At 39.1% G+C, this 21,162-nt stretch overlaps 1 protein-coding gene across 5 annotated transcripts in view; it reads left to right on the top strand.

Annotated features, from left to right (window-relative positions):
* The window catches only part of ARHGAP18 (Rho GTPase activating protein 18), a 92,827-nt gene that overhangs the window by 36,308 nt on the left and 35,357 nt on the right, over window positions 1-21,162 (top strand). For 3 of the 5 annotated variants that reach the window (XM_027880564.1, XM_027880562.1, XM_027880565.1), the window contains exons 2-3: window positions 18,373-18,572; window positions 20,879-21,114. In XM_027880564.1, the coding sequence (XP_027736365.1) occupies window positions 18,373-18,572; window positions 20,879-21,114 (436 nt within the window). Of the gene's footprint in view, window positions 1-16,918; window positions 17,014-18,372; window positions 18,573-18,925; window positions 18,988-20,878; window positions 21,115-21,162 lie in introns of those variants that run through there. The other 2 variants (XM_027880563.1, XM_027880566.1) reach the window with 2 other exon arrangements.

Below are 21,162 nucleotides of genomic sequence, written 5' to 3'. Positions count from 1 at the left end.
AAGAGAACACTAGTAATGGTATTATTGTTGTGCAAATGGTCATTATCATCACTGTAACTTGTTCCAGGGGTGGGCTTTAATGTCACAGTAAACTCATTCTGGTGGCTTGGCTGTGTTATCTGCTCATGAGAAGCCTGTATTTCAAGTAGACTTGAGGAACATCTTCTTGTTCTGTTGAAAAGAGACAATATTTCATGAAACTTCTTTCCCCTCGGAGTGCCTCCTAAGGCTTGCTCCAAGCCAGCAGAAGTTTTGATGTGTAGAGGCAATGAGTGCAGGTCATGGCCATACTAGGATAAGTGTGAGCTGAAAAGAGTGAGGAATGCCACTGAAAGTAGAGTTTCTTTCCATCTCTCACACCTTCCTAATGTTTTTCTTGCCCAGGCATTGGCATTTCCAGGCTGACTGAAGTAGCCTGAGCTGGATTAAAAAAAAAAAAAAAAATCCTACTGAAAGCAATATTTTTTGCAAGTGTTGTTTTCAGGAGATTAGTTCCTTAACTGAGCTCAGCAAGTTACTGCATTAGTGATGGTGTAGGCACAAGGGGAGTGAAGGAAACACACAGTGAAGGGCGATTTGACAGAATCCTCTGGCAGCAGCTTACATCTGTGCCAGGTTAATGTGATCATTATGGGGCTGTCATGTGACAAGTTAACTCATTTTTATGAATTCTAGTAGTGACTGTGGCCACATCCTGTGAGAGGCTCATCTGATATCATTTAGCTCCATTGGTTCAGTTTTGTTAAAAAGGTGTTTAATGGCTTAACTTTGTACTGACAGGTTTTTAGTCAGTTCAGGTACAGCTTGTCCTTTGATAACCACTCTAAAGCTACCATAAGCTTCATCTCCAGCTCATTTAGTCCTGACTCATACCATTCAGTGATTCAGTCCTGTGCATGGCCTCTACCTGCAAAAGGCAGGCTGTGATGTGAGAGGAGATCCTTGGGATCCAGGTGCATTGCACAGCAGGGAACACCTGCACTCCTCTTACAGAACTGCTGATAACCTGCCTTCCCCTCACGTGTGACCATGCAGCCTGCCTCACCGAAAGAAATAAAAGCCCAGCTTGGATTCCCTTATACTTTAATGAGGTAAATTAAAGTGCAGTTTCTAAATTATGGTTGTTCGTCCGCTGATAAGCTCTTAAAAGCTTGCTGATTTATGCCTTGTTTAAACACACCTTTCTTTGCTCTGAACTTTGCACCAGAGAGATTACTTTGGTTTCCTTGTGCCCAAGGCAGTACATGGAAACAGTATAGGAAATGAGAAGTATAATCAGAACGGCTCATATGATTTCCTGTGGGAAACACAATTAACTTTTAACTTTAGTAGTATTTTCTGCTTTAAGAGTAAAAAAAGACTAAGGCATTAAATATCTAAGACATTTTACAAATATAAGTAGTTGATAATATTATGTATTAATGAAGATGTCCAAGCATGTGTTCAGTGGCCCAAATTCTGCCTGCCTTCTCCTTTCTGAGAAGGGTGTTTGCACTGTGGTACTTGTTCTCCTTTGAGGTGAAAGCTAAAACAGAGACTGTATTTTTTAGAACTTCTTATTGTGGATGGTACATAAAAGAACAAATGAAAACAGGATCTTTTTTTTTCTCCTATGAATTAGGAGCTGCTTATGAAAGTTTATGGAAAACGATGAGCTTCATGCTGTGAAAGCTGATATTTGGCACTTTGGACTTCAAATTAGAAAACAAATTATGAAGATACATGATATTAAAAGTCGTGATGTGTTAGAGTGTGTTGGTTTTTGGGCCTTGCTTGAGTTTTTGAAAAGGTTGTCTAAGAAAGCTCTACCATCCTGTTTTAGGGAGTGTAAGGAAGACATTAACATTGCTCACTGTCCATTTGGAGAACTATTTTATGTAGGTCTCGGTAAACACAGACCTCAGTTTAGGTTGTTATAATTTCTCCAAATTTTAAATATATGTATACACTTAATCTCTGACATTCGGATTAGGCATACATTCAATTTGGATTGTATGATCTTGAAGAAGTTGTTGAGTGAGATCCAGTTCATTGTATTTATAATTTTATTTTTTGGGGGGGATACATTACTCATTTTTTAATTGAATGATATGTTTATGCCAGTATATTCCTTGTAACATTACTGAATGATTTTCTGTCTGGTGTTTTGAATTTTTAGTCACTTACCTGTATTGTAATATATAACATGATTCTTCTGAAGACTGATGAAATTTATCTGAGTCAAAATATTAGTATGAAGTTAGATTTTTTTTTTTAACTCGAGGTGGAAAATCAAACTGTTCAGGGAAAGATACCCTAAAATCATAAGATGTCTTTACAAGTTGGATCAATGCTTTTTGCACTGTAACCAGTGAGGGAATTTTAGTATTTTAAAGCTTTGATTTTTATTGTTAACTTTTACTTTGGTTGTGGGGCTTGTTGTGAGCTAGCCAGAGATGATTCTTTGTCCCATTCCAACCTGCTGCTGTCACAAGAAGCCATTGCTAGTACTTTAAACAAGGAAATTACTTAAAATAACTCCCAAAGTGCTATGTCATCTTCAAGAGAAGAAGCTTATTGATATGTAAGCTGTTCCGTAGATGACTTCATTAGCTGTGGAGGTCAGAGTGTAAGTTTCCCAAATCTTCCTCCTGATCCCCAGAGTACAATGTATCCCTTACTGACAGTCGTCCACCAGGGTCAAAGAGCAATTTGACAGTTTTACCTCAGGAAGTCCACCATCACCAAAATGGTTTTCAAGCACTGTGAGCCCATGTGTCATCAAGTCTGTTTCTAGCTGGTTGCCATCTGAGAAGGATGTGAGAGTACAGCTACAGTGAGTTGTCCTGGGACAGTCAGCTGTGCCAGGCTGCTAAAAGGAGATACATAACCAATTGGTTTCTTAAGGAGGAAGCCTGTGACCTTATGAGCAGAAGAGGGTTTTGTTTTGTCTCTTTTCCGTTATGGAGGATCCCTCGTGCCAGGGGTTTAGCTTTCTCAGAGCACTTGCTTTGCATGTTTGTCAGTAAGCTGCTGCTGCTGCTAGGCAGGTGGGAGTTTGCCTGCTTGTTGTCCAAGTGAGCTCCTCATAACACTGAGGAAATTGTTTAAGGTAAGGAGATATGAGGAAGGTATCTTGCATGTTCCTTCAGCTAGGGACACCAAGGTCTGCTGACCTCTGATTCTCTGGCTTGATAGTTTGGAAGACAGGCAAGGTGTCTGGCATATCCAGTTATGGCAGGCTCACATGTGGATAACTATTGGACAGATGTGACTCTGAACACTCTGGTTCACTAAAGAATACCTTGCGATAGGATACATTAGGATACCTGATGAACTTGGGAACTAAATGGGATTAAGGAAGAGCTAAGGGCCATTCCAAATCGTTTGTAGAGTTCTGGGAATCCAAGTCTTCAGCTGTGTCAAGATTAATGAGAAATATTTTATGGGAAATGGCTTAACTGCTCAAAGGGTGACTGTGTTACTTTGAATGTCTGCTGGTGGAAGAAAGCAGAAGAAAGCCTAGTTGATGGCTAGAGATGCAGTGCTGAGGTGATGTGAGATGCTGATGCCATTTTCATGGATGCAGGCCCATCACTATTTCTGAAAAAAGAATTATTCTCTGCTGTGGCGTCAGAGAGCTGTCTTTTGCATTGGGCTGGCGAAATGGTTCAGTTGTGCTTTTAGCTTGCTCTGCTCAATGTTATCACATGATCGTCTGGCAGTCCTGGTAGCAATTTCCCATTTACTTTCCTAGTAAAGAGATACCTTTCCATGGATTGGATTGGACGTACAGTGCCTCACTGCTTGTGCTGTCTTGGGAGGGTTCTGCCAGTAAGGATGGGGAGATCCCAGGGTCTAGCACATGGTTGTTTTGGGGTGTGGATTTAGGCAGCTCTGAGAAGATTGCTCAGGGGTTAGTGTTGGCCTCATGCAAGGTGAGCTGGCCTGGAGGTGTTGTGCTTGGAGGCAATCTGAGGTTGCACTGGTGTGAAGCTTGTGTGAACAGAGAAGAAATTGGAGCCAAAGAGCACTACTTGGGCACTACTGGGGAAGAGGCAGCTTCAGTTATTATGTCACTGTTTAAAACAATAGCGTATATACTTGGTAATAAAAAGTCATATTTATTCTGAGACAACATTGTACAAACAGTTTTAATGGATTTGCTTCCAAGTAGGGTGTCATGAAACAGCTAAAAAGGGACAATTAGGTCAGTTGCTTAGAGGGCCCAGTCCATGAAAATATCTTTAAATTCATCATTTCACCTCCCTGACTTCCAAAGATGAAGGAGATTTGAGCACCTCCGGTGAAAACACTCAACAAGGAGGGTGGAAGCTGTAAAGTACACACACTGGTTTTGCATTTAGAGAACTGAGAATTAAGAAAGTAGAGTAATTCAAGTATATGGGCATTTGTTCTTCTTTGAAAGTCTCCTTTTCATCTTTATGTTAAAATGTGTTGTAAATTTCCGGTTACAGAGTTTCTACATCAATTGCTATTGCTGTGTTGACTTTCATTGTATGTTTTAAACCCTTTTCATGCTGACAAGTGTGTGATTCCAGTTCTGTGTCAGTCTGTCAGCACTTCTATAGCTCTTTATAAATGCAAGACTTTGTCCAGGTGCCTTTTTTTGGCGAAGGAATTATTCTTTATCCTCTGAGATAGAATTGGCTACTTGTATAATTAAATATTTCTTGTATCCAAGTAAACATTTAAGGTTGCGACTGTGCATTTTCAGTGCAGACAATATTAAAAAGGAGTTTATGTAAATAGCTCTGGTAGGAAGGGACTTTACCGTGTCACCCTGCCTCACCTCAGAGGATGTGTTTGTCACCCAGCTCGGGCCCAAAGATTTTCAGTCCCTTCATTGCCTCCCCAGCGGTTCTGCTATGTACTGGTTCCCTAATTTTAAGTGTGCATTAGAGAGCACTTCAGAGCTGGAAAGCCATTGGGATCCTGCCCAGCATGGTAAAGTGGCACGAGGGCAGAGTGGGCAGATAGTGCAGCTGGAAAGCTGGGTGGGACACGCTGCAGCTTCTGCCCTGGTTTGTCTCACATCTGGTTCCCTTTGCTATCTACAAATGTCTCTGCTCTCTACACTGAGGTCAGAGCCATTCAGGCTGCCTTTCCTTCGTCCACCCACGCCCTGCCCCTTCCCCCCAAGTTGCAGGCGGGGAATACTGTCATAGTTTGATATTTTTAATTTAATTGAAATGGGAGTTTTCATATATGACTTAATATTGCATGCAGCAAATGTTTTTTACTTCCCTGTGTACATATGGTATTCATTTGTAGATGTGTCTCATAATGGGAAGTACAGCTGTCTAGCATGAGGAATTCGGTCCTGTAACTAAAAATCATGGATAGCAATACTCAAGAGTGCATTAACATTGGTCTTGTTCTTCTGTGTGCTGTTTATGTGCATATGGCAAACGAAAATATGCGTTTGTATTTATAGAAGCATCTGCATATGGATTGGGCCTTATTTCAGGCTTAGTGTTACATGCAAAGCATTGTATTTAATTTTCCTTGATTATTACTGGGATCTGTAATCATAGCTACTTAGTGTTACAAGTAAGTGCTATTTTTACCCTGTTTACACATAGGAATATGTTTGAAGTTGAAGCTGGGAATATAACCTCTAGATACAAAAGGAAAGTTAAAAGAGTATAATGTTGTTTTTACTTGCATTTTTTGCTGGCATTTAACCCTCCACTGAGGTGTTTTGTTTGGGAATGCAGAGTAAGAGTTATGGCTAACATTAGTGATGCAATCATTTAAAAAAGGCAATATGTTTTATATAACTGATTGATATCTTTCAAAATAGAGTGGTATTTTTTTAGACAAATAATCAAGGGGAACATTATCAGCTGAAAAACCACAGGGGGCTCCTATATGTTAACTTAGAAACTGGTATCTCTCATGTTTGTAAGATGCTAGTAGAGAAAGGGATGTTGATTAGGAAAGAAAACAAAGGATATTCCTAAATAATTTCTATTAAGAATTATCAATTAGATAATTTATAAATTTGAAAAAGGACTTCTTTTTTTTTTTTTTTTTAAATTTACTACCAGTATTTAATATTGAAATTCCAGAATTCTTGCAGTCCTCGTCTGCATCCTCCTTGATGTGTGTTATTTAAATTAAAGTTGGTAAGAGCTCTTTTGGTCTTCTGTTTCTTTTTTTCTCGTTTTTCTAGTAGCAGATTTCACTTTCTGACCAGTGTTTTCTTGAACATTTCCTCTTGCCACCTTAATATATGAACAGCTTTCCATGACTGTGTTAAGTTCTGATAAACCGGCTGCCTGTGAACTCACACAGAAAGGAGACTGCTTACATGAAAAAGAATCACATCTGAGAGTAAAGAATAAAAAATCATTTGTGATCAACTAATAATAAAATACATACGAGTTTTTTAGCATTTATCTTTCTTTTAGAACAGTTGTTTCTTTTAAGCGATTGGTATTTAATTTGCTTTAATTTGGTATTTAATTTTGTTTACTTTTTCTTAATTTCCAGTGTTCATTTCTTGTCGTTTTCCCCCGTTGTTTGGTTTGTATTATGTTCTCTTTGTTTTTCCCCTCTTCTGGAACAAACCAAGACCTCTTTCAAATCCTTTCTGTTGAAGTTTTGGTTTTGTGTTCACATCCTGATGGCCAGCCCTTGTGGGCTAGTTAGCTTCCAAACTGCACATAAACAAATCTGTATATTCAGATTGGTAGCTGTACATCTATATGTTTAATTTGTAAATGAAGGAACATACCTATGCATACAAGTAACCAGTAAAACTTTGCAGAGGCCTTGGTTGAAAAAATCCACATTTTTATATCTTTTCTGCTGATGTTCAGAAAACAGAGGTGGTGTCAAAGGGGGAGTGGGAAGGAAAAAATTTGTGATCCAGAGCTGCTTTCTGCTTAATTGGTTGCTTACCAATATTTAAAAACTGCCAGAAAAATGAGGAGGGAGGTAATATATTAGTGTAATTTTGTGTTCTTTGCTTGGTCATAGGACCCTACATTTTTGGAAGCACTCGTTAGCATGTCACATTACAGAGAGTGCTGCAGACAGTTCAGCTGTTACACCCCAGGAACAAGTAACTCCCAGGAATATTTGCTTAGAAGAGACAATTTGGTAGGAAAGGAGACGCTGCAAAGACACACAGCTTTGGCAGTTGCCCTGGAGGGTAAAAAGTAAGAATTGTTACTGGGTGTCCTTTTCAGTCTCTTTTCTTTTACTGAGGTGACAGTGGACTTTTCGGCTTCCCTCTTTGTGTGGTGGGACTGTGGGGATGGGTTGTGAAGGAAACAGCTGGATCAGGGTGGATCTGCATTGCACTCTGCCTGTGTCATGGCACGCTCTGTCTGGCTTCTACTAGAGGAATTCCCCATAGCAGGTTTGCCTCGTGCACAGGCATATGCACTACTGTTGTGTTGGCTCCTCTGACAATAGGTGAAATTCCAGTGACCACTTTTGAAGCTGGTTGCAAACACCTCTGTGCTTATGGTAAGCATGAACTATAAACACAGATGGTCCATCTCTTGCAGCATCCTTGAGCTTTCCCTCTCTACTATTCCCTTGCCTTTAGGCATATCTGATGCTTTGCTTCTGAACAGACCTGTATCCCTCAGGATACCTGAGTACTGGCCCACCTTCCACATGCTGTTTTTCTCAGCCCTTTCTGTTTTCGCCTCTCTTGTCCAGCTTCTGTGGGAGCACTTTTTTCCGCTCTCTCTTGCTGGGAATTTGTTGGTGCTTTGTTTGGACAATAAGAACATTTTTCTTACAAAATGTCCTTAGATTCCTGCGTGGATTTCCTTGCCTGCTATTTGGGAAATGTCCATACAAACATTTACATGTACAATTCATTTACAATTTATTCTGAATGTAAGGATTATATTGTAATAAATTGACTATGAATGTGTGCCAATTTCCTTCAAGCATAAACCAAATTACTAAATTGTGCTGTAAGCCTTATTTTTGCAAGTAACGGTTATAGGCCTAACTAATAGGTCCTTTAGCATGCTAAGAACTAATGATTTTAGAGAGCTAATTGCTTTTAAAGACACAGAAGTGACTCGAGTATCATTTCATGGCTGTAACTGTACTTTACTAAATGGTCTTGGTATTTGCCAGGATAGTTAAATCGGGCTTTGTTGCCATGCTTATTTTTTCCAGTGTGAAAAGAAAAATAAATTATTTAAATCTTTCCTCTCTATGCCTCTCAATAATGGAATTACAAATACTGTATCTGTTTCACTTCTTGGTTTATTCTCTTTGATATTTGTGGAGCCTGAAGTGATCTCAGAAATGCTTTATTCTCTTCCTTGGGAGAAGATTAGTTCCAGTGGTTCTCTTAGAAGATTAAAAAAAAAGTGTAGTTTTAAAATGTGTATTGTATGCTTGAGTATTTTCCCAATAAGTAGCATGAGGGTGGTTACAGAAAACATATTTCCATTGACTTTTGTTATTGATATGAAGTAGAGAATGAAAAGAATCAAAACTGCAGAGGAAAACATCGTACCCATGTAAAGCCAGGTGATGTAGAGGGTGTTTGGAATCAATGAGAAAGGTAGATCAACTGACCATGGAAGAAAGGAGATTGAAGTGAGGCCCTTCCTTTCCTTATTTTCCTAGCTGTAGGCATTTTTTAAAACTATAGCTTTAAACCAAATTAGGGTTGAACATACTGAGTGTCTGTTGAATTTGGAAATTGACTTCTGTTTTTCATTCAGTGGGACTTGAGGTTCTGTAAACTTTTCCAGCTCTTCCAAAGGTCTGCACAGCTTGCAAACCTGCTCCTGACAGGTTGCCGTTCTTGTGATTTTACCTGTGTAGGCCACACATATTCCGTTGTCCCCTTATCTTCCCCTCTGGTGGATTTTGCTCTCCCAGGAATAGCTGTTTCTCTTTCTGGAGTGTTAGATTTTGAGCAGCAGTTGATATGTATGGGCAAAAAATAACGTGAATTCAAAGCCTTTGAGACTCTTCATTCAAATGGTATGAAAGTTTAGCTAAATTGTGATAATTTTATTGCAAGTATGATAATATGTTTGTTGTGATGTTTTGTTGTGATGTTTTAGAGTTCTAAAACACTTCCAAATCTGCGTCCATGAGACTTACCTTTCACTAAAAGAAATAAGCAGGCTTCTGTATTTTATGGTTGGAAAATAAAGCTAAAAGCATGCACTGAGTCAAGCAACTTGGATGCTGGAACACAGCAGTCCCCCAAAAAACAAGGAAACACAATTGTTGTAATCATTTTGTGGTGGACGAGCTTTATGGCTGCAGTTGTTAATCCTGAATTCTTTCTCACTTTGTGTGGAGTGGAACAAGGTCACGTTTTTCCTGAAACAGCCTAGGATGGCATATCAAATAACTCTTTTGGCAACTGTTCAAATGTATATATGTTACAGTTCTAACACCTCTTTTGATAATAAATCATTTCACATCATGAATTATACATGAGGGGGGGCAATGATCTATATCCTTATTTAAGATAGGGTGTGTATATATCAGTGTACAATAATTATAATGGATCTAATCAGAAATAGAAAATAGGTAGAGTCTAAATGGCTGTGTAGAAACATGAGGTCCTATTAAAGGAAATGTAATGAAATATTTTAATCTTCTTAGAAGTGCTGCATATAGTTCAGGCAGATTTAGTTTTGGCACTGTATCTGGAATCTCCCATTTCTTGTGCAGTGGATTAGAATATTAAGCGTAATAACTTGTGTCATTGCCACAATTTCCTTCCTGTTTTCTTTAGTGACAGGCTGGGGTTGGAAAATCAGTAATGTGCACTAAAGTAAAAAGAATCTCATATAAATAATAATGAGGATGTGGCTGGAAGCAGTGCAGTGTATATATATACTTCTTATAGTCTGGCAACCTTAACTTTACCCTGTTTTCTATTTGTTATTTATGGAGGGGTTTAAAATGCCAGTTGGTGTGTTTCCTTTGTTTTGTTGGGTTTGTTTTTCTCTGTTGTCTTTGTTCTTGGCTTTGTTTGTTTGTTTGTTTGTTGGGTTTTTGTTTTGTTTTGTTTGGGTTTTTGCCTTTTTTATTTGTTTGTTTTGTTGTTTGGGGTTGTTGATTTTTTTTAATCTCCAGAGCAGTTTGAACAGGTATTAACAGCAGCTGATGGAATTTAAAAAAATTCCTAAGAGACCTGATTCTCTTTGCTCAGCCTTTTTTATCCTCATTTAGAAAGTGAGTACTGTTTTATACCCTCTCTGCAATCACTTTGTACTCTTTGGAAAGAGAACAGAGCTTTGCCTCAGTTCATACTTCTCTGGCTTTTCTTTGGAGCTTAATGGGGATTTGGGGAAGATTGATTGCAGTTGATGTTCAAAATGTTCCATAAGGTCACAGAGCAGCCAAAATAAAATGATTTAATTTGGGAGAGAAGGAGTGCTAAGTGTGAGTTCACCAAAAATACTGGAAATTATGTTGCATCTTAACTGTTACTTTTACATGTTCTGCATGATTCTCTTGAAAAGACTGAGTTGCAGGAGGGTTTGCAGTCAGTCATGGAAGGAATAAATGTCACAAAAGGTAGAAAACAATGGGGGCAGTTGTTGCAATGAGTGGCAGGTTTTAGGAACTAGAATGAAAAGCAGCAATACAAGCTCACAGTGAAGATTCTTTAATGGCTTCTGAAAGTTGTGAAGCCCTTTAAAAGGAGTGAGAAATATTTTTGCATTGAAGACGTTTCCATTTAAAAAAATTGGTTTATCTTCATTTAGGTAGTGTCACTACTCTGTGGCTTTGTGCAGAATTTTAAGACAACCTGCTTTGGTGGGCATATCAATTCCAATTTGATTTTTTTTTTTTTTTGGGACAGAAGACTGAAAAAATGCTCAAAACTGCACTGCAACATCATGGATATTGCGTGAAGGGGTGGTGTGACAAAAATTTCTCAAACATTATGTTGAAACCGTTAGTATAAGTGATTTGGTAATAAAAATTCCTGATTTAATACAGCCTTGGAATCAAGGCCTTGCATTGTCTTTGGGATGCAGCTTTACCTAGAAACCATGAAAAATCAGAATGCCTTTTTGGTAGACACCATGGCTATAGGAGGATCTGGCAATCACTTCCCAGGTCAGTGTCCCAACGAGGAATGGGAAGCTGAAGCCTGGCAACTTGCTGTAGCCATTAGATTAGAGCTTTCTTGATTAATTCAGTTAAGAAGTTTTTGCATCTTGTGGTGCTGCTTGGCTTCTTGAAAGAAGGGGAGGGATGGGGGGAGCTTTGGGTATAGTAGCTTTACTATTCCCACACTTCTTGTAGCTCAACATTCAGGATGAGAAGTGGGACGGGAGACCACACAGTTTCCCTCTTCTTATCTGTTTAGTTGTTTTGATTAAAAAGGACTTAGAAGGTCCTATATTTTATATTTGAGAGCACAGCATCTCATTGATGTGATTACTTGGTAAATAGTTTTCAAAATGAGCCCCTGTGCTCATGGGCATTTTTAGGTTGTTTCAACCACCTAGCCTTTGTACAAACTTAAAATTATTTACACAGATTATTGAACTTTGTAACTCCTATGTCAACAAGATAATTCTGCTTTGAGAATGCTACTCTATGGCCACAGTGCTGGAGTCTATCACAAACTCACAACAGCAGAGCTTCCTTTTATCTGCCTTGCAGTATGCTATGGGGTCAGATCTCAGTCTTTGATACTCAGTGGTCCAGTGGTGAGAGACTCCAGAGATCTGAGAATTATTCTTGTTTCTGTCACTGATTTACACCGTGAGTTTGAACAACATACTTCACCTCCCTGAGCCAAGTACCCACCCCTTTTTTACCTCTTCTCACAGTCTTTGTGTGTCTTGTTTATCAGGTTAACCACATGTTGTTATGATGCCCAGAAACAGTGAGCCTCAGTATCAGCTGAGTTATGGCTGCAATAATACTGCTAATAGCTTTTATGTAAATGACCAAACTTAGACTAGCTTTGGGAGCAATGACTCCCTTTGCACAGGCATTTCAGAAGTTGCTGCTGTAATGCAGCTGTAGTCAGATTTTTTTTTTTGTCATTTTGTATAACTCTGGAAGTAAAATGCTATTTTATTGGAGAGCTGTAGAGTGTATCTGGAGGGGCAGCAGTGCTCAAGACATTGGCTGTACAAGAATTCCAATAGCAATGGTTAATGGCTAGGATTTAAAGAAGCCTCTAAGGCCAAACATTATATTTCCAGTGTACAGCTTAAGGACATGTAATAGTTCAGTTTGACAAGTAATTATATTGCTTAATGTTGTGGTTTAACCTCAGCCAGCAAACAAGTATTATCACACAACCACTCACTCCCCACCAGCATCATGGGGGAGAGAATCAGAAGGGTAAAGGCTAGAAAATTCATAGGTTGAGATTAAGACAGTTTAATGGGGAAAGAAAAGCTGTGCATGCAAGCAACGCAAAACAAGGAATTAATTCACTGCTTCCCATGGGCAGGCAGGTGTTCAGCCATCTCCCGGAGAGCAGGGCTGGGTAAGGGTTACTTAGGAAGAAAAACTCTATCACTCCAAACATCCCCCACTTCTTCCTTCTTTCCTCTCTTTATATACTGATCATGATGTCATGGTATGGAATATTCCATGAATCATGGATATTCTATGTATCAGTTGGGGTTGGCTGTCCCGGCTGTGTCTCCTTCCAACTTCCCATCCACCCCCAACATCCTCGTCACTGTAGCAGTACAAAAAGCAGAAAAGACCATAACAAAATAGCAATTAAAAAAGTATCAATAACAGAACCATTTCTATATTCTCAGTCCTGTGTTCAGTACAAATCCAGAACACAGCCCCATAGTAGCCACTGTGAAGAAAATTACCCCAAACCCAGCACACTTGATAGTGCAATGCATTTTCTATACTGTTCTCAGTGTTTGAAATCAGCTGATGCAAATGTTTGGAGAATTCCTAGTCTTGTAGAACATTGAATTAAAGACAGTGTTTAAAACTCACATGTGTTTTGTTTTGCAGCTGTGGAAAAAGGACCATATTTGTTTAGCCCCAAAGAATTGAATTTGAATTGAAATGTGACCCAGTAATTAAGCAGATGGCTTCTTCCCTTGTTGCACTCATGACACTTTTTATAGATGTGAAATTTTTTATTTAGGAAAGATCCAGGCCTGAATTTTGAATTCCAAGATTTGCCAAAAGTGGGTAGAAAAGAGGACCCTGTAAAGAAACGCCTAAATTGTAGGCTGAAAAGATGTTTCCCACTCCTCCATTTCACTTGTGTTTCATCTAGTGTTGCATTTTTTTTTCAAGAAGATAACAGATTATAGAAACTGGTGTCTTTTTGCTTTAGCTCATACAGTATCTAATAGCTGGACTTTGTCCTTTCCTAGAGTTGGTGTGCTCTCCTGCAATAATCCTGTTAGACAAACTGCACATCTCTTTCAGCAGTGTTAATCTTTTATGTTTGATTCAACAGTGTATTTATATTCCTTAGTTTTTATGACCATAAATGTCCTTGCATTTAGTATTTCTGCCTTTATACATCTATATGCATACCCATATGTATAGTCTATGAGAATACCATACAATTATGGAACATATACAATTATGATGTTTGTCGTGCTGTAGATAGATCATGTTCAGATCCAAAATTATTGGCTAGCACTACAAAAATGATCACTCACTGTTTTAGAACACAACATGGTTCCTAATTCTAAAGTGAGAAAAATGGAAGTAAGGATGAAATTAGCTTTCTGCAAAGTGAGTTATTCTGAAATGAGAGCAGAAGTGCACTTTACTAACTGATTAATCTCTAGCTCTTGTAGTTTACACATGACATCAGTTATGAACTGCTGAAAAGGCAGTGAAACAGACAGGGAGATTTAGACTTCACAGGAAAGAAAGTAAGGAATAAAGACAACTGAACTACTATAAAATGACTATTGTTGAAATCAAAATCAGATTAACAGAGCCTGAAAAAAACCAGCATTTTTGTTATGGTGTAAAATAGTGATTAATGTAAAGAGTCATATTTACTTAGAGGCTGAGAAGGGACATGGTTGGTCCCAAAAGGAAATGCTGAAGAAAACATTTGCACACAGTTCTTCTCCCTTAATTACTTGACAAAAAATTAAGCACATGAGTACTTAGTGAAATAACGCAAATCTGGTTTCTTTCCTTGTAAATGTAATGAATGGTGCTCAGTACAAGAATGGTTTTTAATGGAGCTCCTCTGGAAGAGCTGGAGTGTTTCATCTCACACTCTTGATGTTTCTAATAAATAAATGCATCTCTGGTGGGTGGGACAAGAAGATTAGGTCTGGTGAGAGACTGCAATGACTATACTGAAGAATGAGTTTTATACCTGGAGGCTCAGTTTTGTACTGAGATAAATAGGCAAAATCTCATTGGCTGTGAAGGCCATGTGTCTAAGTATGAGAGGTCAGAACTGACTGTGTCATTTGCAAATGAGAGTATTGCACTGCTCCCTGTAAAGCTATTTGAAGAGTAAACTATTTACTAATGATTGGGAATAGATGATGAGATGTGAATAGAGTTTGAGAGTGTTATTATTAAATGAGTTTTCCGGGGGGGAAAGAAACTGCTGGTGAGTAAACTTACTGTCTAGTAATCTGAAATGCTTGAAAATTACTTCAAGTAACTGTGTGTGTTAGCAGTACCTTACATTTTCCTTGTATCTCCTTTAAGATACTTGTGAAAAGCAGCTGCATTTTTCACATTTTAAATAGATAAACTGGACACCTGATAACAATGTACTGGAGAAGTAACTATTTACTGCAACTGCTGTAATAGCTTTTTTTGTAATGAGCTGTATTTATTTCCTACTGATAGTTTTTTGGATAGCAGTCTTCTGCAAAACTTTAAAGCTTGTAACGTGAGGCATTTGAAATACTTCAAAAAATTCTCTCATGAATATATAAATGTAGATTACTTATTTTTAAAAATATTTCTCTTGTCCAGATTCCTTATAATATTATTACTAAGACTGGTTGCTTTTCCACTTCTCCTCTCTGTTCTTCTTGGCTTTAACATGCTTCCACCTGTGCATTTTTATCGTATAATATGCAATTAGTGCTTCCTAAGCATAAGTTTGGAGAAGAATTGAATTTAGTGGAAGGTCACAGCAGAAACCCCATGTTCTTGCTCTTGTCAACAGATATCTAAAAATAAAAATCTTAATTGGCAATCTAATTTTCCATATGCTGTGAATTTTTAAAATTATTTTTGTTTTCTCATCTACACCAAGCCTATGGTATCTAGACTCTCCTCATTGTCCTCAAAAGGTCTGTCTTGTTTCTGCCTCTTTGTGCACAGGGAGGTGTTCATAGTAGAGACAGAGATGAAGATGCCTGGAGCCACTGCTGTGCAGATTATGCATGAAATACTGCTTCACCAATGTCTTTGGTGGAGTATGCAAGGCAAGAAACCTTGAACCAAGTGAAGTGAAAATAAGATTTGATTTGCTCTGTCAGCTAGAGCTTTAGTAGTTGTTTTCTCCCAGCCAGAGCATCTCTCTGTCCTAGCCCACAAAAATATGAACTGTGGCTGTGGACAAATGCAGATGGCTTTGAAAGGGTTTTCAGTCCAAACAAAAACTGGGGGTAAGGGTTGATTGAATCTGATGATGGAAGACAAGGAATCAAGTAATTGTTAAGTGGAGCGGGAGTGGTGTGGCACTTGGCTCCTGAAGAGACTGGGCCAGAAACAATATGTTGAAGGAGAGATTTGAAGATTCACAGCTGAGTGGTGGAGGCTTTGTATGAATAATTTTTGTCAGGATCCTTTGGTCATTCATGTCCTTCTGTTGCTCAGGACTTTCACGACAAGAAGTGGTGTTACTGCCTGCCTAAATTTGAGAGTTCCTGTATTGGTTTGTTAATGAAGGATGGAAAGGTCAGGCTGGGAGGAGTCTGACAAGAAAAGTCGTTTAAGTTTGTCGAGTAGAGCAGCCCTGTGACCAGAGACTGAAGGGCAGGGCTCTGTCTCTGAGAGTTAATGGAGTGTTTGTAATGTACAGCAAATGCTCACAGGACTCTGAAAATGGCCTTGAGTGCTCTTTGTGAGTGTCAGCTGTGAATTTTGGGACACAAGCTTCTCAGAGACAGGACTTAGCCTGGGGAAGGTGACAAGCTGGCTTTTACAGAGGGATTAGAGGAGCTCTGCCCTCTCAGTGTGGCACAGAGCCATGACATGCTGCAGTGTATCCCACCTCAGCCTGCCAGAACCCCCCCCAAAGTGCATGCTTTTAACTTATCCAGTCTGTTAGTTGTTTTTTTTTTTTTTTTTTTGCATTGTGTGCTGTGGTGGTTAAATTTCAGCTGAGGTGGGTCAGTGAGAGCAGGTTGTTCCAAAGGTAAAAGGCCACGCAAGAGCTGCCTTGCAGCTCCAGAGGGTTAAACCAAGTGACAATAAAGTGAAATCTGACGTCCCTTAGGCAGCACTTCAAGTGTCCAGAGTCTGTGAGAGAGACTCAGTCTGCTCTGAGCACCTCCAACTGAAGGAGGAAGGAAACCTGGACAAGGGCTGGGAAGTCTGACCTGCTTTGGCCGCACTCAGCACTCATGTTGCTTGCTGGGGACACTTCTGCTGTGTCTCCATGAACATCTTCCTGCAGTGATTAGTGTTGGATTCACAAGTAGCCCATGTCATAGGTGGTACACACCTGTCAAGAGAGGTTAAAGAGCTGAGGTAGATACTGTGTTTATTGGGTAACATGTACTAATACCATGATGGTGTTATTGCCATTGATGCAGAAGATAAACTCTCCTTTATGTTTGTTTTTTTTTCCCCTCTGGGCTTTCAAGTGAGGGCAGGTTAAGGAATGGTGTTGAGGTGCATATTATCTTGGTAATTAATTGTCACTTATTAACTTGCACTTGGAGCACAGAAGCAGGGCAGGTGGAAACTCATAGTCCTTCCATAAGGCTTTTTACCTTTAAAGGCAAAGTCCATATGGTTAGGATTTCTTATCAGAGAATCAAGCATGTGTGGTGTGAAAGGATTTGTGACTTGGACACGAGGGGCTTATCTTCAGAGAGAAAGGCATGGCTTTTTTTACTTAGGAGCAGCTAACAAACGTCAGTTGTCCTGAGATAAAATGCAAGGACGAGAGACTTTTGTTTCGAAACTATATGAACTTGCCAGGTCAGCCAAATGGGACGATAGGACTTGGTTTACTGTGTGTGTACTCTGATAAATCCACAATGCTTGATCTTTGATATGTTTTTGTCTTGGAATAAGTGATACTTATTATTAAACCCCAAACAATGCCTTCTTTTTTAGAATATGGAGACAAATTCAGGCATGAAAGACTCTGAGGCTCTTGCTGAAATACTATCGTACTATCTTTTAATACAAGGCAGAAATTTTGTATACTGTTACAACAGTAGAATAACTTAGTTTAGAAAAAGAACACTGGAGATCATCGTGTTCGATCTGACCTCCAATATAAGTAGAGCCAACTCCAAAGTTAAATCAGGTTGCTACTCATGTAATCCACTGATATGCTGGATCAGTTTGTGCTTTTGATTTGGTATATTTGACTGTAAGGGTGACCTGTAATTTCAGTGATACCATTACAACCTTTGCCCTTTTTGAGATGAATTCCCTACTAGGTCAGTGGTTATTTTTGCTGATGACTTAATGAGGTCAAGATGAGACTGGGAGGTTTCAGCTTATTGGTTTCTTTTTTTCTAGTTGCAGCTATACTTAAGATGAAAGATCCCTTTTGGAAGCCTTAGCAATATACATTTGGTGGGGTGAATCAGAAACTAGTGACACCAAACTATAAAAATGGTGAGGTTTCAGTCAAAGAGGCAGCAAGGTGGAAACAAATAGTTTCTGTGGCCCATATTAAACATTCTGACTTGCCAGTTTGCTTCACAAACTGTAATTGCAGTAATTCTACATTGTCCTTTCCCAGCTGTAATTAAGGTTATAGATACCATCGTAAATATTAATAAAAAAATAAAGGCAGAATAGCAAAAGGAAACACTAATTGTACTGTCAAACTATAAGGTTTTTTTCAGGCAGAAAGGCACTTTTGAAAAATATTTTTAAGTGGTGATGCTAGGAAGACACATACCATGAGGTTTGTGGAACTGACTGTTGTGAGTTGAATTAAAGGTTTGGTGTAACCAGGATTACTAGACCTTGGATTCATTGTTTCTTTTTTAAGACTGACTCCTCTGTAGTTCTGGATTGGAAGATATATATAGCAGAAACATTAAATTAAAAATATAATACAGATATTAAAAGTAATTTTTAATGTCTTGGTTTGCTTGTTGATAGTGGTTTGCTTTGATACTTTGACAAAATTCATCACCAGTTGCCTTCACAGATAAAAATGTATCTTAAGATGCTAACCAAGAATTGCTTTTGTGTTTATGTTAACGTTTATAGCCGTCGGTCTGGCCAGTACACAATGAACCATGACCATTCCAAGAAGATCCCCGATGGAGCATCGTTTGACCGCTCAGGATCCCAGGACTCCTTGGATGAACTATCTATGGAGGACTACTGGAAAGAAGTTGAAAACATCCATGAAACCAGAGGAAATAACCATGAGGAAGGAGTAGCACTTGTAGTGAAAGAACCAGATGGTAACGAAATCCGTTCCTGTGAATGATCATCAGTTTGCTGATTTAGGGATTTCTCTTCAAGTCTTATTTCAAGAGATGGCACCCACCAAACACAAATCAAAAAAAAAGAGGTCACCTTCCCGAATACCTACTTTGAAAACTCTGTTGTCTCTGATGCTTGTCACAGAAACAGGCAGTGCTCTGAAAGAGTTTTATTGAACATAAATAAAAGCATGATTTTCCTTTGAATGGTATTTGCAGAATATCAGAAAGGTGCCTGTTCTTGCAAATCACAAAATCTGAAGCTTTATTTGCAGTTTACTGTTAAACTAACTTACTCTTTCGCTCTCTGTGTATGTTGTTCGTTGTTGTAGCTATTGTGGATAGAAACCCCACGCTTTAGAAGACAAGCCAATGATTTACCAGTTTAAGTTTAGTGAGTAACTTTCTATGCTTGTAACTGTTGTGGTTGTTCAGTTGTATTATTTTGTTTCTCAGAAGCATCAATTATGGGCCACTCCTTAGGGCATGATCTTAGGGGTTGGGCAATTTCTTTTTTAGCTTTTTTTTTCTGTCTTCTCTGACAAAAAAAAGAGTAATGTCCTTAATTCCAGTCTTCTCTCAAAAATTATTTTTTAATAGAGCAATATCTGTCTATCTCCCATTCTTACAAGACACAGTATGAGTAAATTAAAATGGTGAATTTTGCATTTTGGTGTGGCCTCCACACGAGTGAGAAGAATGCGCTCCATGAGCTTTCAAAGGCATTTACACTTCTGCCTCCCTAAGCATTTTGAAATGGTGCTGCAATTTTTCAGTGCTCTGAAGAGCATAACAACATGGCCACTGGAGAAAGCAGCAAGGTCCCAACCCTTGTGCCCAGGGAGCAGGGTATCTGACAGAGCTTTGAGGCTTTCTCCGGAGAAGCAGAACCCCTTGTTCTGCAGTGCATGAGCGTCTTCTATTACTGCAGCTCACTGGTGTGGCTGTGCCTTTAGGCTCTGCACCCCATTTCCTTTTTTTTTTTTTTTTCTTTTTTAACATAGCCTTCTTCCCCTTAGTTACTGCAGCTGACTCTGGCATGAAGCCCATGTGAGTCAGCACAGTTGAGTTATAAGCTCAAGCATATGTTGCTGTGCCCTACCCCTTGCCTAATGTGCAGCACATTGCTTGGGTGAATGTGTGGGATGCTGCACCTGACTGATGGACCTGCGGGGGGCAGGGGCGGGGCGTTGCTTGAAACGTAGCCATGCAAAGGCAAGGCAGGGGACAGATGAGCTATACCTTGCTCACACCTGCTCTGGAGGATGGGTGTAGCCCCTCTTTCCAGCCCTGATAAAATCTGAGAGAGCTTTGTCAGAGGCTCAGGCCAGCCCTAGTAAAATCCATACTTAAAATCTCATGTCTGTTTTCTGAATGCTGTTAATATTCAGGTACCCACTTGGATGCGCACTGGGCACAGTGGGAAACTGCAGTCAGTAGTGAAGTAGACATGCCAGATTTGGAGTACTTTTAGATACATGAGTACTTTTAGATATTTTGATAAATGGAAATGTTGCTTGAACATTTGAGAGGGTTGTTGGCATTCAGCACAACCTCAGCTGCTACAGGCAGAACTTACTGTTTTAAAGAAAATTTCATTAGAGAGATGCAGGTTTCAGAATCAGAAGTTTTGCCATCAGTGACAGAATTCAATAGCTTTCTCATCTTCTGTGTGCAGTGATCTGTCAATAAAGGATACCTTATTGGCTATAAGAATAAAACAAAAATTGTTTTGTGGGCTGTCAGCAGGCTGGAGACCATGTCATAAGAACTGATGAAAAAATAGCATTAAGGTGACTCCTGTAGCCTTGTTTGTCCTTCATTAAATTGAGCTCGTGGAGGGCTGTAGGATTAATGTGTCAAGAAAACTGGGCAGAACCATGTCAGTAAAGGAGCAAAAAGATTGAGTATTGAACTGAAAATCAATGAGGCAGTGATGATCACAGTCTTTCAGACTTTCCCATACAAATTTATATCTAGGTACATTTATAAAATGGTATGTGATTTAATAGAAGTGCTGTAGATTATTATAAAGATTGCAACATAGCAATCTGTATTGGATTAACTATTTTAAAAGCTTTGATATCATATATCAAACCTTCTGAAGCTCTTCAGAAACAATAGCTTCTTTCCAAGTCATGATAGTGTAAGTAATTATTCTTAATTGTGTATACCCTTAGTACTTTCCCTGGGATAGTATTAACTGTATCATGTCATTAACATCCAGTGTGCTTGGCAGTACTTGAAAGCCAATTTTTTTGCCTTTTTTCCTTCGACTTGCTCAGAAGGAGAACTGGAAGAAGAATGGCTGAAGGAGGCAGGTCTGTCAAATCTGTTTGGAGAGAGCTCTGGCGACTCCCAGGAAAGCATGGTGTTTCTATCCACACTGACCCGAACCCAGAGAGCAGCAGTGGAAAAGCGAGTAGAGACTGTCACACAAACACTGAGGAAAAAAAACAAACATCACCAGATTCCTGATGTCAGAGATATCTTCAGGCTACAAAATGACTCAAAGGGAAAAGTAAGTTCCTGTCTGTTGTTTTGTTTGAATCTGGTGGAGAGAAGAGGG

This window comes from Empidonax traillii, unplaced genomic scaffold, assembly GCF_003031625.1.
Source record: "Empidonax traillii isolate 1590-97213 ecotype Southwest subspecies unplaced genomic scaffold, ASM303162v1 scaffold72:size2462915, whole genome shotgun sequence".
Taxonomy (NCBI): domain Eukaryota; kingdom Metazoa; phylum Chordata; class Aves; order Passeriformes; family Tyrannidae; genus Empidonax; species Empidonax traillii.
Note: the sequence above shows the minus strand (reverse complement) of the source record. Positions and strands in the feature narration are given on the sequence as shown.